The sequence below is a fragment of the Sabethes cyaneus genome, chromosome 3 (assembly GCF_943734655.1).
Source record: "Sabethes cyaneus chromosome 3, idSabCyanKW18_F2, whole genome shotgun sequence".
Classification (NCBI taxonomy): Eukaryota; Metazoa; Arthropoda; class Insecta; order Diptera; family Culicidae; genus Sabethes; species Sabethes cyaneus.
The window spans coordinates 70,894,121-70,911,758 of record NC_071355.1 but is presented as its reverse complement, the minus strand read 5'-3'; the positions used below and the strand labels follow the sequence as shown (position 1 = coordinate 70,911,758).

Genomic DNA, 17,638 nt, shown 5'->3' with positions numbered 1-17,638 from the left:
AATATTCTACGCAGCAAATTGCTGCAGCTGGGTGCAACCGCAAAAGCACACACGTGTGTCGAATCGATTCCCCGAATCACAGCTACGTAACTAACAGGTACCCACCCTCATAAAGGATGAAATGTCAAAAGCCACGAAATAATCAAACCAACTACAATCGATTTCAATTTGAACGAGCTTTAATTGAATTTCATAAATTTGTTCTCTAGGCATTAAATATAATTATTTATCGTTTAGTTTCAAAAATAATTACTTTCCTTTCCTAACTTTTACAATTGCTCTCCGGCTGCTCTCTAGCGCGTTCGTTCCCCCGCCCTTACAATTGGTGTGTGTAAATCATTGGTTTTGTTGTTCATCATCTAGCGTACAAGTGCAAATCGTTCCCGCAAACCAGTCGTAATTTTCTTCATCCGTTGTTTCTCTGTCGTTTGACTTACCCACCGATAGTTTTGTTTGTTTTGTTTGTAGTATGCAAATCCAATCGAAACCAATCCTAATCAAATTTTTACAAAATTACTACAGTTGAACCAAAAGCAATTATGTACACTTATGGTATTGTTTTTTTGTTTTATTTACACAATATTGGATAGTAGAAAAAATATAATTTCCTCTATTGTATTCTTTTTTTTCTGTTAAAGAGAAACACAAATTGATGAAAGTTTGAGCAATCAAAAGAACTTCTGTCGCCGTTTAGTTTACAGTTTGATCCTTCCCATTCCATTATGTTACAAAATTTAGTAGTTTTGGCAACCGTGCACCCCCTGACCATAGTGTTTCAATTAGTTTAGTCTTTTCTTCCTAATATTTGGATTCACAACGAGGTGATCTTTTTTTTTGCAAAAAAAAATCACACCAATGCTGCCGCACTTTTTGGTTGGAGTTTCTTCAACCCTTGTGTTTTTGTTTTGTGTTTCATAGCCTGTTCTCTATTTCTCCTTCAAATAAGCAAGAAACCGAAACTTATTTAAAATAAACTTGCACATATCTGCCCACCTCATCGTCCTCTTTGTGAGAGATTTTTCACGTACTTTTCCTACTTCTCATTAGTTTTTTATTTGGTTTTTTTTCTTGTTCACCAGAATTGATTATACTTATATGCACATACTTACTAGGTGATCACAGCTGATGAATATATATTTTGTTTATTCTGTCAAACCTTCTGTTATACCTACGATTATTATTAGCTTTGTTAAATATTATTTTTTTGTTATTCAATGTCTTGTGAGTTTTGCTTCCGGCACTCAACTCTGATCAACTACGAAATCGAAAAGTTTACTTCAATTTTATGTCTGTATTGTTGCTGTCTTTATTCTGCGGCGTTTGCAAAGATTTTTACTTTTGTTTCATTAGCTTATTCAGAATTTATCGACAGGGAAAACGTCATCCTAACCGTTACTTTTAATTAGTGAGGATTGAAACTAACAGGATTGGAAGGTAAATCGTATTCTGCTACCATAAATTGATTTCATTTTGCTCGTTCTTGCGACTACACTATAGCAGAGCAGTTGATTTGCTTTCAAGCATCCGAAGAATATCGGTAGGATAAACCTTCGGAAGTTTCTGCAATGGTTGCTGTATTCATCTTAAAAGGTAATTCGAACAGGTAAATCTCGCTATATTTAAGACAAAATCTATTATCTAAAGATAAATTTGAAAAATAACTGGGTATTACTAACTAGTGATTCATTTCATCGTAAAGAATTGGAAGTAAAATTAAAATGTATTTGAAACATTCAACATTAGTATTTCAAACGGTTACAGCATTTGGAAAACAATCTGGTGATCCGCGTACTTTAATAAGCCATTATCGGCAATGTCTTTAATCAGATCTTGCAAATTTTCAATATATCAAATCGAAACAAGACAATTGCACGGTATGTCTATTTGGATAAAAGAAAAATCTAATATAAGATAGATGAAATATTCCTTTTGTTGACCTAAAAGCGAGTTTAGTTCTAATCTAGGATCGATTGTTTGTCTTAATTCGTGGCCCACAGTTTAGAATCATTGGTGTGGGAGTGGATAATTGTAGATCGAAATGATCAACTCAACTTTATTCATCGCATTCTGAAATACAAAATCAGTGATCATGTTCTAAACCTACGCTACCGCTTCTTGGAAGAGCTATCTATTAATGTAGGTATGTCACTTCCTTAAATTCGACTTATTAATCAAACTACTAATACTAACGAATGAAAAGTCACGTAAAACCGAAACAAATTTGAGAACTTTCTCCCCTAGCGCAACCAAAACTTGATACATTGTTACCTATGCTACGCATGCAAAGCTCACATCAAATATTCACATCCAAAAGTGGAACGGAAAGAGTGTACTGTTTTGTTGTTTCCTCAACTCCGCCACCAATTAGTAGTATCGTTCCTACTCCTCCTTGCTTTTCCCTTAATGCTACTGGGCTCATCCGCTTTGCCTGGTTGCTTTGCTTAGACGCAGGCGCCATCAATTTCGGGCTTTTCCGGTACGAAACGATCGGTCAGTAGCACCGTGGCGCCGTTGGGTTTGCTGTTGATGTTGTTGCCGGTCGTCCCCTTCGATGGAATCTACAAAAAGAAGGAAAACGGTTTATTATTGCGACCTCTTAGGAACAATGAGCGATTCCTGGAACATTAATCGTCACTAAAAACTGGTAAAGGATTATTTTCAGTGTAAATTCGTTCTATTTTAGAAATCAATTTTCTATCACTTTTCCTTCGACATAATTATTCAGCAATCGATTGTTTTCGTGATACAAGTTTTCAAACATGATATACAATACATGATAGATAAATAGGTCCTTTTTGAAAATGAGTCTTAAACCAAAATGGTGCCAAAACCTGTGAAAGGTGTACATTTCCTCTTATCAAACGCATTGGTAAAGTTTCATCCAAATCAGAAAGGTTCAAATTTTGTCATTTACCTATTTCACGTGGAACTGCTCTAGTGAAGTTTCTTAGTGTTTCCCAAAATCTATTGACAACCTCAAAGCTGAAATACATTCTGTTCGTGAGCGGGCTACGAATGAATTCCAAACAGATAATTGTTTTTATTTGTTTTTTAAGAATTTGTTTGCACTTTGTCGACTGTTTCTATAATTTTTCAAGACCTGACATTTTTTTAAATAAAAGGAAAAGGAGAATTTGGCCAAAATCATATATGGAGGGAGGGGGGGGTCTCAAAAATAAGGAAAAAAACCACTTACATAATTAATGCACAGCCCCTTGGTTCTGACTCGCGTTTTTCGACCAGTTTCTAAATCTTTGTTAATAGTAATATAGGGTACGGGAGGATATTTTCAGCCCATTAAGCGGTAGCCTGAACAATATTCAGGAATTACGTTGAAACAATAATTATTCGAGACAAGATTGTTATACCAATTGATAAACTAACATTCACGGACTACCCGAATGCATTTTGGTCTTAATGAAACGCTACTATATTTGAGTTATAGTCGTGAGAAATGATGAAGAAGTTACTGCGACTATTTTAGACCCATTTTCTATAGTGGTGTCTGTGTTGTTTAAATATCCGGCAGAACGAAAAAGCCTGCGTGGTACAAACCATAACAGTTATAATGAAATCCGCCGAATAACTCAATAGGTGGTGCTGCACGTGTGCCCACCATAATTTCTTAGTTGCGCAATTAACAATAAAGCGCAATTAACAATGATTTTTGGCATATTGTTGGGGCTTATCGCCTACCAAAAAACCAGCTGTATCTATTTGAAGAAGCCTGAGAAATTACAATGAGCAAATAGCACCATCCGCGTGTCGGTATTGCCTACATACCAGCTCATTGAAGATAACTAGGTTTGCAGTGACAACCAGGGCTGTCTAGCATCACCGTCAAAACACCATAGTCAGCGACGAAAACCAAAGTACTGCCGTCTCCATCAACGACAAAAAACCGACTGACTATTTCTGGAGAAGAATAGTCACCTTCTATCAAAGCAGTGACGAAAAATATTTTGACCGTACTTTCTCTTGATAAGTCGGTTAGTCGGCCGTCAATGATCAAAACCTGCATAATTTAGTCAACGTCGCGCGTAATATGGTTAATGACTAAGAAATATAATTTATTGTCGGACAATTTTTTGCCTGCGATTAAATTTAGTAAATATGTATATTTTTAGTATGGGGCGATAACCCTTGCAATATATACTTTTTTAGAATGCGGGTGACGACTAGAAGTCGAAAATCGATGTTTGACGCCATTTTGAAATCCAAGATGGCGGACTATTGATTAGCATTTTGCATGAAAACCCTTGCAATATATGCTTTTTTGGAATGCGGTTGACGGCTACAAGTCGAAAATCGATGTTTGACGCCATTTTTAAATCCAAGATGGCGAACTATTGATTAGCATTTAGCATGAAAACCCTTGCAATGTATACTTTTTTGGAATGCCGTTGACGACTAGAAGTCGAAAATCGATGTTTGACGCCATTTTGAAATCCAAGATGGCGGACTATTGATTAGCATTTTGCATGAAAACCCTTGCAATATATACTTTTTTGGAATGCCGTTGACGATTAGAAGTCGAAAATCGATGTTTGACGCCATTTTGAAATCCAAGATGGCGGACTATTGATTAGCATTTTGCATGAAAACCCTTGCAATATATGCTTTTTTGGAATGCGGTTGACGGCTAGAAGTCAAAAATCGATGTGTCGAAAGATGACGAACTATTGTTTAGCATTTTGAAAAATGAAAATGAAAAAGAAAAAAGTTAGAAATTGACTACAGTAATGACCCGATTTTGTCACCCCCATGATGAATTTAGGGGTGACAAAAACGGGACAGTGACAAAATCGGTTTTTTTCAATTTTTATTTTTTTGCAGATGACTTAGAACGAATTACATATATTTCTTTCTGATCACTTTTAGGACATTTCGCACTTCCATCTACCTCTCTGTGGACATTTGTCACCTGTTCACAGCAGTCCCACAGGTATGAAAACACACGTTTTTTAATTGCGCCGAAATGGTTGATTATACTGGTTAACTATGTTCATAGAAATTTCATAGCGTGAAAAGAACAATTCTTTGATTAATCCTCCTAAAAGTAAGATAAAAAATTCATATGTCGATTCTGTAATTTTGAGATCGAGACCTCAGAACATATACTGTGTCAATGCAGCGCTCTAATTCAACGAAGACTGCGTATTCTCGGAGAGGGCGTTCTAACGCCTAGCGAGATATGGTCTGCTGAAACAAAAAAGGTACTGAAATTCATTAAGGAAGTCATACCTTCTTGGGGGGAAATGCAAATTCATAGGGCGACCAACACGCTGACTCATAGTGATGGAACGAACTGATTATGCAAACAGCAACTCGGAGTATACCACAATAGATCTAACTAATGGTCGCAGTGGTCCAGGCTCCCATAAAAAAAAAGATAGAAAATTTATTTTTCAAGCAGTAAGAGATAGAGCAAAATAATGTTCTACAAAATTTTTGAGAAGATTATTATAAAGAACTTTGCCAAAGAAAGTGACCTTCTAGCTATTATAGTTGTGGAGATAAGAAACAACTTTTGTGAAAACTCCACGATAATCAACACAGCTCTTTTCACAGTGTCTTAACACATTTGACATGTTTCAAAATGATTTTCAAACTAAGCTTTTGATAAATCAAAAGCGTGACAAAATCGGGTAAAAAACGTGACAAAATCGGGTCAAAAACGTGACAAAATCGGGGGTGACAAAATCGGGGAGTGACAAAATCGGGTTACCACTGTATATGTTATTAATCAACGATTGCAACTTTTTATCCATGCGGTGCAAGTAAGTTTTTGGCGACCTGCGGTAAGACGTAATCTTACGGCAATAAAAATATCATTGTTCGAAACATTCTATAACCGCAAACTTTTGTTCATGAACACACTTTGGGAAATACTTTTCCTAAAATTAAAAAAGACGAAAACATATCCAACTTAATTCTACTATGTATATTTTATTCACGACAGATACGTATTTCGCCTACGACTTGCAGGCTTCCTCAGTGTCTGTTTTCGAACTTTATACGAAAACTTTTTCGTCATTTAAAGTATATATGCGGAAATTGACTGATATTTAAGCATACCCAGGTAACCAATAAGCATTTCCAATGCAATTTAAAAGCAAGCCGATAAGCATTTAAGTTGCTTTAAATGCTACTTAAATGCTATTTTGGCAAAATATGCGGCTACTTTACTGCTAGCCCTCTTATAGTGCTGACAATGCTTTTTTGCAGCTAGTTACCAACAAGAAGAATTTAAATAGAATTGTGCATGCCAATTTACAACAGTTATACAGTCAAAAAGCTGAAAAACAACAACCTGCAGTATAAAACGCCAGGGATGCTAATAAACGACTGATCTACTGCTTATTGGTTACCTGGGTATTTTTGGAAGTAAAATATTTTGTATTGCCAACAACGGATACTTTGGTTGCCAAAATCGAATCATGCCAAATTCGAAATCCCACTGTATATACTTTTTTAGAATCCGAGTGATAGCTAGAAGTGGAAAATCGATGCTTGACTCGACTCGAATGCTCGACTGGGCTGCACGACTCGATTATTCGACTCGACTGGACTGTTCGATTCAACTACTTGACACGACTGCTAGACTAAACTGCTCTATTTAACTACTCGGCTTGACTATTCGATTTAATTAGGAAATCACCAAGTTATAAACGTTCGAAACCTGACGACTCTAAGAAATAGATTTTTTGGAACGACCCTTATCACAGCTACCTTTCTGAAAGACGTAGTCCTACGTCAAAAAATGTGTGGGTATGGTACATTTCGAACAATATTTTTGTTGAAGTTGTTGCCCTATATTCGATTTTGGCAACATGGGTGACACGCATTTGTTGCCAAATTCTAAATCCGACTGTATATGTATAGATACATATTTTCAAGACAAAAACTTGATATTGTTCGAGGTAAGCAGAATTTAAACTGCTGAGCTCGAGCAGTCCAGATAAGCAGTTAAGTCCAGTAATGAAGTCGAGCAGTTTATTCGAGCAGTCCAGTCGAACACTCGACTCGAGCAGTCAAGTCGAGCAGTTCGAGTCGAGCAGTCGAGTCACATAGTCCAGTCGAGTAGTCGAGTCGAGCAGTCCAATCGAAAATTCCAATCGAGCATTCAAGTCGAGTCAAACATAGTTTTTCACTTCTAGCCGTCACTCGTTTTTCAACAAAGTATACATTGCAAGGGTTAAATGCAAAATGCTAAATAATAGTCCGCCATCTTAAATTTCAAAATGGCGTCAAACATCGATTTTCGATTTCTAGCCGTCACCGGCATTCCAAAAAAGCATATATTGCAAGGGTTTCCATGCAAAATGCTAATCAATAGTCCGCCATCTTGGATTTCAAAATGGCGTCAATCATCGATTTTCTACTTCTAGTCGTTAACGGCATTCCAAAAAAGTATATATTGCAAGGGTTTTCATGCAAAATGCTAATCAATAGTCCGCCATCTTGGATTTCAAAATGGCGCCAAACATCGATTTTCGACTTGTAGCCGTCAACCGCATTCCAAGAAAGCATATATTGCAAGGGTTTTCATGCAAAATGCTAATCAATAGTCCGCTATCTTGGATTTCAAAATGGCGTTTAACATCGATTTTCGACTTCTAGTCGTCAACGGTATTCTAAAAAAGCATATATTGCAAGGGTTTTCATGCAAAATGCTAATCAATAGTCCACCATCTTGGATTTCAAAATGGCGTCTAATGTTGATTTTTTAACTCTAACAATTTTCCCATTCCAAAAATGTCATTACTGTATAGGATTTCATGCAAAATTACCAAAATAACTTAAATTGTAAACCGCCATCTTGCATATCAAAACGGCGTCAAACTTCCAATTTCGAACAATTGGTAAAATGGCATTAAACAATCCATCCATCCATCCATCTAATAGTATCCCCGGTTCCAAAACATCAAATTAGGAACCTTTTTACGTCTTCCAAATAAATAATCGGGCTTTATTTTGTCACTGACAAAGACGCATGGAAACGACTATTTTTGCTGCGCGACTATTTATTTTTGGTTATAGTCAAACGTCGCTTACTAAACTGACCGTCACCTACCCTGGATGCGTCCTGATTTTATTCTAACAGATTATAGTCAGTGATTTTTTGTCACTGACAAAAAACGCTTGGGACTGACTATTTTGCAGGGTGACTTTTTGTTTTTGGTTTTCGTTTAGCGTCAGTGACAAAACTGACCGTTACCAGCCCTTGACAATAGCTTGCTCCTGGCGCTAGTGTACATTAAATCATTCATATACACTAGCACCAGAGTCTAGTGGATGTCACTCACAAACTAGCTATGTCAACACGATAGAAGAGTTTCCAGCTCATCTGCCTCGCATATTCGCAGTAGTTTAAATAGAGCACTATAGGCTGAAATTAAAAACAAAATGCTGCAAATGGCTAGTAAATGAAAATTGATTTATATTTTCATATCAGAGGGGAATTTTTGCCGATTCTTGTTTCACTCGGACTACCGATTTTTCGAGTGCGTAATGGTTCTTGAGATCAGGAAGATCTTCGTTGGAGACTTGCTGATGGTAAGCTAGATAATTGCCTTGCGACTCAGAAAATGCTTGTCGTGGCTCGTACACTGTCCAGCCGAGTTGGCACCGTACTGCGATTGGTTTGCTTGTCGTGCCAATCTTCGTTTCGAACGGAGAAAAAACGTAGATGTTACTTAACTCTATTAAAATTGCTGGTAGACAGTTACACCAACTGATCGGCAATCCCCGCATGTGGTCATACTGCGTCGTCGTCGTCAGCCTTGAGCGCCTAAAGCGGTAGTCTCAACGACACCGACGGCAGCAAAATCTTCTCCGGATTCTCCTCATCGATTGCCGACATCCATAAATTCATTCGCGTAGAATTCTTCTCCATTCGGTAAACATCCGCCGTTCAGTTGAGAATTAGCTTTGCCTTCACTCCACCTAGCCTCAAACGATCAGCCAACTCGGTCTCTATTAACGTGATGGAAGCTCCTTCGACCTTCGTCCAGAAATGCGAGCACAGCCTTTCTCCGCAGTGAACCATAACTGGATCTGGAATCATCCGAAACATCGTTGTACCACGGATTGTGAGATTCTCCGCAATCATCCTCGTCGCACCGAATTTTGAAACCACATTACTCATGGCGCTCGTTCAGACAGACTCTGCACAGTTTCCATTTGGTGATGATCTTCATCCTGTCTGCGAAGTGCAGGTTTTTAAAGACCTGCAGAATCTTAGCCGATGATCGTCTCGTTGACAACTTGTAGAAAATAAAATTTGAAAACTCTTTGCCGAAGTCACTTTGGCTCTATCTCTTCAATATCATAACAATATCTTGATGCTTCATGTTAGTTTAATGACTTTTTTACCGAAAAATAGTACTTTCTCCGCCCGAAAATCTCCGAAAGTGGACAATAGTTGTAGAAAACATAATAATCATTTGAAAGATTAACATTTTGGCTTCCACACTCAGGTATATTCATTAGAATCCCTTGGTTAGTTTGGGACTAAAGCGTCTCTCAAAAATTGTCATTTACAACCTTCCATCGATATTCTTTAATTCTGGCAACCCAAGACTGCTGGATATGATTACATACTATTTAGAATTACTCTTTTTTGTGTGTCCGCGAGTGAGGCAGATAAAATAGAGATCTATCCATAGTGCTAGCTCTCTTTTTCATCGTGATGTTAAAGTGTTTCGCAATAGTGTGTGAACAAAAGAGTGAATAAAAGTATTATGTGTCATGTAATCAAAAATTCATTCATGCCAATAGTTGCTTTTGATGACATACAACAACTTTGCTATAGATAGTATAGCATTTTATTCACGTTTTTCCTCTTGAAAACGTCAGGTTCGCGTTTTTCGCTTTTTAAACAACTGTGGGCGGCCCCCCGCAGTTGTCGGCGCTTCCGACGGCAGATCGCCGGCAAAACTCGCGGCCTGTGTCCGTCTCACGCTGAATCATCTAATGTTACTATTGATAGTTTTTGGTGGTCTTGTTATTGACTAATGTTTTATGAAAGAGTCTAAAATTTCTCGAGATCGGTTAGTTTTTGAGTTACGTAAAAAATTCTGTTTTATTTGTATGAGAGTCCTTATCCCCCTACCACAGGGGTGAGGGGTCTCAAACCAATATAAAAAAATTCCTGCCTCCAAAACCCCCACATGACAAATTTGGTTCCATTTGCTTGATTTGTTCTCTAGTTATTAGGATATTTGTATTTCATTTGTATAGGAGCGCCCCCCCCCCACTATTGAGGGGGGAGGGGATATAATTGCCCTCCTAAAGAGGGGAGGGGTCTCAATTCACCATAGAAAAAAAAAATTGCCTATAAAAACACCTACATGCTAAATTTGGTTCCATTCGCTTGATCAGTTCTGGAATTCTGAGGAAATTTGTATTTCATTTGCATGGGAGTCCCCCCCCCCCCTCTTAAAGGGGAGAGGGATTGTAATTCCCCTTGTAAAGAAGAGAGGGTTCTCAATTCACCATAGAAAAAATGCTTGTCTCCAAAAACACCCACATAATAATTTTGTTCCATTTGCTTGATTAGTTCTCGAGTTGTGAGGAAATTTGAGTTTTATTTGTATGGGAGCCCACTCTTAGTGGGGGGAGTGGTCTCTAACTATCATAAGAACCTTCTCTGGCCCCAAAAATCCCTACATGCCAATTTTCACGCCGATCGGTTCAGTAGTTTTCGATTCTATAAGAAACATCCCGACAGACAGTCAGACAGACAGACAGAAATCCATTTTTATAGGTATAGATTTAGGGGTGAATCGAGCAAAACAGACTATTCTTACATTTCGCACAGTATGGAATGGATGCCATTTGATTCTTTTGATGCTTTGATAACATTTGGAAGCTATTTGGGTTTATTTCACGGACGGTAAATAAGTTATTAGCTTTGCTTTTACCATGATTTTTGTGACAGGGCAAAATGGACGCCTTCCCAAGTTCTGTACAAGATAGGACCATCACTAATCGATTCCTTGCATTTTTTACATAGGAATAGGTATCTTGTTAGACTCCAAACTAGTGGCTTGTAATTATTGGCATTACGAGCTCGGTTTTGCCCATTGTGCACTGGTATGTAAACATTGCAATAAAAAATTTATTGGAGTTTTCACGATATATTTCTAAAGCCATCGAGTTCAATTTAATATCTTTTTAATAGGTATTTAACAAAAACAAATGGACACCAGCACAACTGCAGGGTACTGGAAATTAAAAAATCATCGTATTTCCAACGGTAACTAACGGTTTAGCATAGTTGTAAGAAACAAATGTTCTGTGAAAACCCACTGGTCAGCTAACCGTTTCATCAAAGATCATAAACAACAAAAAACTGATTTCCTCGATATATTTTCGACCCCAACTAAAAGGGCTTTATGGAACCAAACTTCTTCCAGATGTAGGAATCCCGAGGGTTCAAAACTGACAAAAACTCATGAAAATTGACTCATACCAAATGGTGCTTGTGGGGTTTCTCTAACAAACGATTCAAATGCGAAATTTGTAATTTACATCATTTAGCTCAATTAGTGGCAGTACGAAGTTTGCCGGGTCAGCTAGTTTCAAAATAAAATTCGACATTCATTTCTGCTTTGGTAGAAATGTTCAACACATAAACTCGGGATTACTTTGAATCCTAAACAAGATCGGGCACTCAGCTTGTTTTTAATAAACAGCATCATTTTGCTAGTTTGGTCTTAGAAGAAACTCTATTCCATACATAGTCTTTGCAACCAATACGATATTAGTTATTGAAATACCATTTCTATCAGACTATCTCTAACAGTTTGAAAAGATTTATCGTACAAAGCAAAAAGATTGAATTTGGCAACGATCTCAATTATTGCTTTAGTAAAATGTCATGTGTCGAAAAGCTGCTTAAATACGACAAAAGTAGCTCACCGTCAAACTATTCATCCCATAGCAATCGAAAGCCGTATTTTTCCCTTTCGATTCACGTCTCTCGTTAAATTTCTTGTACCGTCCGATAGCAGGCAACACCAGCAGCAGCAGCCCCGAAAGAGCGATAAACAAGCCGGCTAAATAGAACGACAAATTGTAATTCTCCGTAATATCCGAAATCCATCCTAAAATAGAAGAATAAAAATAGTATCCACACAGTCTTTGCTTCGTATCGGCTTGCGCTCTTACCGGCCAGCGGTGGTCCAACAAGATTGGCCACTCCTTGCACCAGCAGCAGCAAACCATAGGCATTAGTGAAACGCTCCAGTGTTATCAACTCCACCAGAATGATACTTGTCAGCGAGTAGTTGGCAGCAATAAATAGCCCGAACGAACCCGCCAAAAAGGATAGGCTCTGAAATGAAAATGTAGGTAATGCCACAACAATGAGACAACGAAGCAGCAAAAAAATCACAATAATGGAAACTTACGATGTAATCGGAGAACAACGGAACCATGGCGGTCACTAATCCGCAAAATCCCATGCAGACAGCGTAGGTAAAGTTAGCATTCACGGATTTGCGGTCTCCCATCCAACCGAGGACAACCTAAAAGAACAAAAAACTGTGTTTTAGACCAAACCATGTTTCTAGTAACTAATAAAATTCATTCAAAGAAACGACTTAGGTAGTTAACGATTAAACGTTTGAAGCAAGAACACGATATAACAACAAGCAGAGAAAGCGTCATTAGTTATTTACATAGGAATATCGAAAGAAAACTGATTCAAATGACTAGAAAGATCTCGCACATTAGATTCGCAAACCAAAAATGCGCAAGGCCTTCCCGTATCTTTTTCCGACGACAAACTGCGTACCAACTTTCTTTCGATAGCTTGCGATCAGGCAGAAAACAGACTCACCTCTCCAACCATGTTAACAATACCGATTATCGAAATCAGCATCGACGATTGCGAAGGTGTGAATCCCATCTCCGTTGCGTTGTCCGTCAAGTAGACGTAGGGCACATCGTACCAAGTGTACAGGAGAAAGTTGGAGACCGCAAACAGCAGAAAGTGGATGTCACGGAAATAAGAGAGATCCAAAATACTGACCAGCAGTGTTTTGAACTCATCTATTCCCTGATACCAGGCGGTTTTCTCCTTCGCAATCGTCGTCATCGAGTTACGGTATATGTCTGGACAGGACGATGCACGCAAACGGTACCGTTGGATGTTCAGCATGGCTCCACGATACGTCAATGAATGACGATGCATTCGTAAATCTTTCAAATAGGCGGTGGTCGGTGTTCGAACTCCACCACTACGATGGCTGTGCACCCGGCGTAAGAATGGATGCTGCTGTTCGACGTCATGCCCCGGAGGTAAAAGGTTAATGTGCGGTGTCGGGTTCAAGGGGGAACCCTCGGTACCAGCTGCCGTTTGGTCCAAATTGGCCGTCTTCTCCGGCGAGAGTTCATTACTTTTAGGGCCTAAAGGTTCGCTAAAGCTACGAGAATGTAGCAGATTAGGATAATTTTGCAAAACATGCTCGTGCACATTTCGGTGCTTGTAGAGTAATTCTAATACTTCAAATGGTACTTTTTCCCCGTTTTTGATAAAGGTGGGAAGTGTAATTAACGAGCTAAATAGTCGCGGATCATCTGGGTCGATCAGTTCACCATTGACGCCTTTGATGAAGTTTCCGGTGCCACCAGCCATGCCAACAGCCGTTCCAGAGTTGGCATCAGTGGCGTTCAGATTACTTGTTGTCCCGGCTGTGTTGGTACTGTTGCTAACCGAATAAGAGTCAGCTTCCTGCTTCTGTTTTCGCTTAAGCTTCGATTTGTGCGTAGTCCATTCGAGGTCACGCATGAGAAGGCCACAAAGACACATGTTGAGGAAAATGCCCGCCAGAATGAGCGTTGTTCCGCGCCATCCATACTCGTCCAGCAGGATTTGTGTAATTTTAGCAAAGATGCACGTTCCGATGCCGCTGCCGCACACCGACAGTCCCGTGGCGAAGGATCGCTTTTTATCAAAATAGTATGCCACTATTACTACGGCCGCTACGTAACAAAGACTTAACCCAAAACCGGCCAGTACACCGAAGGTCAAATAAAGCATTTCGATAGAGTCTGCATATGCCGAAATTGCGAAACCGAATGAAGCTAGAATCGAACCGACAATGGTAACATTTCGACAGCCGTAGCGATCCGTTAGAAACGAAGCCACCGGACCGGACAGCAGCGGCATTGCCATAAACAAGGACCCAACCCAGGCGGTTTTACCTGCGGAAGAAAACAAGGTAAAATTTGTGCTGAATTCTAAATCTCGGAAATATTATTCTTTTACCTTTTCCTTCGCCAAAATAGTCCAACAGCTCCACGTACAACACCCCGAAGCTAAACGTTACTCCGTCGGCAATCAGATTCACCATAAAGGATGCAAAACAAACTACCCAACCCCAGCCACCGTCCGGTGGTCTCGCCTCGGCATATCCACCCAAGGAACTGTTCTCATTCGAAGAGGCTCCGGAAGATGTCGTACTGGAAGAACCGTGCGATAGAATACTACCCACGGGACTGGCACAGATGCTTTGCTTGTTATTACCGTCAAGCTCATGTTCCCCATCCGAATCCCGACAGCAGTACCCATTCTCCTGCTTCGAAAATTGCACATGCAGTACCGGTCGATCGCCAATGACCGTTTCGACCGGCTGCTGGAACTGCAAATTCAACCGCGGCTTCTGAACATCACCATTCAGTTCCTTACCGAAACTTACATTCGAAGGACTCTTCACAATACTTTTCGGTCTACGTTGCTTCTCGTTGTCCACCCTGACGCGCAACAATGGTTTCACATCTTCCGCATTATCATCTCCTTCCGTCGAACTACCGCGAACGTCGGCGAACCGCGATGACACTTTTTCTTGACCGCACTCAATGCCTTCATCATAGATCTTATTCACGTAAATGTTCTTGTTCAAAAGACACTTTTTTTCGTCGCCGTCACCCTTCGGTTCGAGCTCTTCATCATCTTCACTAACAGTGGCAGCCACCGTTCCGACGAACCCGTCAGCACTTCCGAAGCTGGCGTTTTTAGTTTCTGGATCATCCACGGCTGCACCGCCACCAGTGCTAACACAAGAACTATTACCCGAATCACTAGACGTCTGCGCAAGTCCTTCCGATCCGAGTGAACCACCCGAGGAAGAAACGGCAGACCCGGCAAACCCAACACCGCCGCCCGGCGATTGCTTCGGTGTCGAGCCGAAGCTAAACTGACTGCCACTGCTACAGTGGTTGCTCGAGGACGGCAGCGACGTCGCTGCTGTCGTCGCAGTCGTCGGCGGTTGATTCAAACCGATCCTGTTGCCGCTGCTGCCGGTAATGTCCTTTCCCTTCGAAAAGTACAGCTGCTGGTGACCGGCTGGCGTCGAACCGGCACTGTCGTTGATATTGGTACTACTATTAGAGACTCTAATAACATCCATTCTTCGAGATTACGGCGATTACTACGCCTAGATAATGGGTCTAGTTGAGGGGCTAGCATGCGGAATACCTGAGAACGAGAGTAATTAGAAGAGAAATTTTGTTTGAAAAATTTGGAGTAATTTTTAAACTTGTATGGCCGAAATTAACCACAAAATTTAATATAATTATTTAATATTATGTTTTTCCAGAATTGGATTGGGGTTTATAGCATCCAAACAGAGTGGGGCAAGACGTCAAGGAGAAAGAACAGAACAGTAGGTAAGGGTAGTAGGAAGGGACATCATTATTAACACCAAGTATGTGTACCGGTTCTCTTCACCCGACCTGGGGTTTTCGCTGATCAAACCAAGCTATAATGGGAGCCAGTGCAAACTCAACTTATCCTCCCAGGCCCTGTGGACCGCAGACATTGGTTAACTATTGAACCACAGCGGACTGGATTCCAGTCCAGTTTCGTTTCCAGTTTTCATCATTTACTAACTCTTTTTATCCCCTTTCTTTCTCTTTTTTCGTATTTGTCTGTCCCATTTCTCGTCTCTTCGAGGCATCAGCCTCATTTTTCCTTCGTTTTGTCTCGTTTAGTAAGTTTTTGGCTCCCTTTTTCCCTTTGCCCTTCGGTGTTCATTTTTTATCTTTCAATTTTCGTCTTTTTCTCTTCGTTATTTCCGTTTTCTTGGGTTCATTTCTCCTGTATTTCTTTTCTTCTTTTCCTGTCCCATTTTGCCATTTTATGTCCCATAAATCCCCTTATATATTTCGTTAGACCGTTTTCCTCTGTCGCTTTTTTGTTCCCCCACCATTACTCTTTTTCCTTTTGCTTTCTCTAGCTATTTGTTCCGTCTTGCCTTTCTGGTCTCGTTTCCCATGTTTATTTTCTTTTTCATTTCCGTCTTCCCTCTATTTGTCTCGTTCTTCCTTCCTTTCTCTCTCTCGTTTGTCCTTCTTCTGCCTACTGTTTCTCTGTTCCGTACTGCTATTCTTGCCCCGTTTTTCCTGATTTCCATCTTGTTTTCCTTTTCTCTATTTTCCAGTATTCTTCGTTGTCAGGCCCATTTTTCCTCGTTTCCTGTTCTATTGTTTGTCATTTTCTGCCCCGTCTTTATTTTTTTTGGCTCTAGTTTTTGTATGTTTGCCTTTTCAATTCCTTTTCTATCGTTTCGTTTGCTATCTATTTATCGTTTTCGAAAGGAAAGAAATAACTCCAAAAAAATGAGGACTGGGCAGCATATAAGAAAAAAACGGGATAGAAAAGGAGAAAATACGGGAACAGGAAAATAGAGAAACCTGAACAGACAAAAATGGAGGAAAAAATGCAGATAACAGAAGGGATAAAACGAAAAAGAAAAATATAATGTAACAGAAAAGGAAAAAATAACGAAAAGAACGAAAACGAAAAACGAAGAACAGACGAAACAATAGAAAAGGAGTTGAAAAGAGGAATAAGATGAAAACCAGGATGGAAATAAAAACGAGAAACAACGAATAAAGACTAATAAGAACGGCACAAAATATGACAGAAAATGAAACACTAAAAGAGGAATAACAGGCCTGAAAACGAGGAAAAACGGAAAAAAGAAAAACGAGCGAAAATCAGGACTGAAAAGGCGAAAAACGGGACTGGAATAAAACTACGGAACCGAGAAAAAGAAAAAGATAAACAAAAGGAGAGAAAAGGGTCAAAAGTGGAAGTGAAGTGGAAAGTGGAGAGAAGCGATAGGAAAAACGAGACAAGAAAGGGAAGATAGCTAGAACAGATAGCTAGAGAAGTCGAAAGGAAAAAGAAGAATAATGACAGCGGTAGAGGAAACGAGGGAAACGGAAAAAGAGGTCAAACGAAATATAAAGGAACAAGATGGGACACAAAACGGGAAAATAGGACAGAAAAAGAAGAAAAGGAAAACAAGAAAAATGGACTAAAGTAAAAGGTAAAACGAAAGAGTAAAAAATGATCAAAAGGAAATAAAAACTGGAACCCGCGAGCAAAGCAAAATAAAAAAGGAAGCCAAAAACAATAACGAGACAGAAAAACAAGGCTGGTGACCCAAAAAGACAAAAAATGGAACAGACAAAGACGAAAAACGCGAAAGAAAAAAGTTATAAAAAGTTCGAAAACTGGAAACGAACAAAGGAGAAAGGGAAAAGAAAAGACTAATCTCAAGTTTTTAGTCTTGACCTTGAAATGCGGTCATACATATATATTAATATTTTTTTGAAA

The 17,638-nt window shown here is 39.4% G+C and overlaps 1 protein-coding gene across 4 annotated transcripts in view; it reads right to left on the bottom strand.

Annotated features, from left to right (window-relative positions):
- Positions 1-206: 206 nt before the first annotated feature.
- Positions 207-17,638, bottom strand: part of LOC128742165 (uncharacterized) — a 132,489-nt gene continuing 115,057 nt past the window's right edge. For all 4 annotated transcript variants that reach the window (XM_053838410.1, XM_053838412.1, XM_053838414.1 and 1 more), the window contains 6 exons: positions 14,282-15,490; positions 12,851-14,217; positions 12,420-12,536; positions 12,178-12,343; positions 11,929-12,113; positions 207-2,558 (listed from right to left, as the gene is read on the bottom strand). In XM_053838410.1, the coding sequence (XP_053694385.1) occupies positions 2,442-2,558; positions 11,929-12,113; positions 12,178-12,343; positions 12,420-12,536; positions 12,851-14,217; positions 14,282-15,422 (3,093 nt within the window). In that variant the 5' untranslated portion in view covers positions 15,423-15,490 and the 3' untranslated portion in view covers positions 207-2,441. The remainder of the gene's footprint in view (positions 2,559-11,928; positions 12,114-12,177; positions 12,344-12,419; positions 12,537-12,850; positions 14,218-14,281; positions 15,491-17,638) is intronic.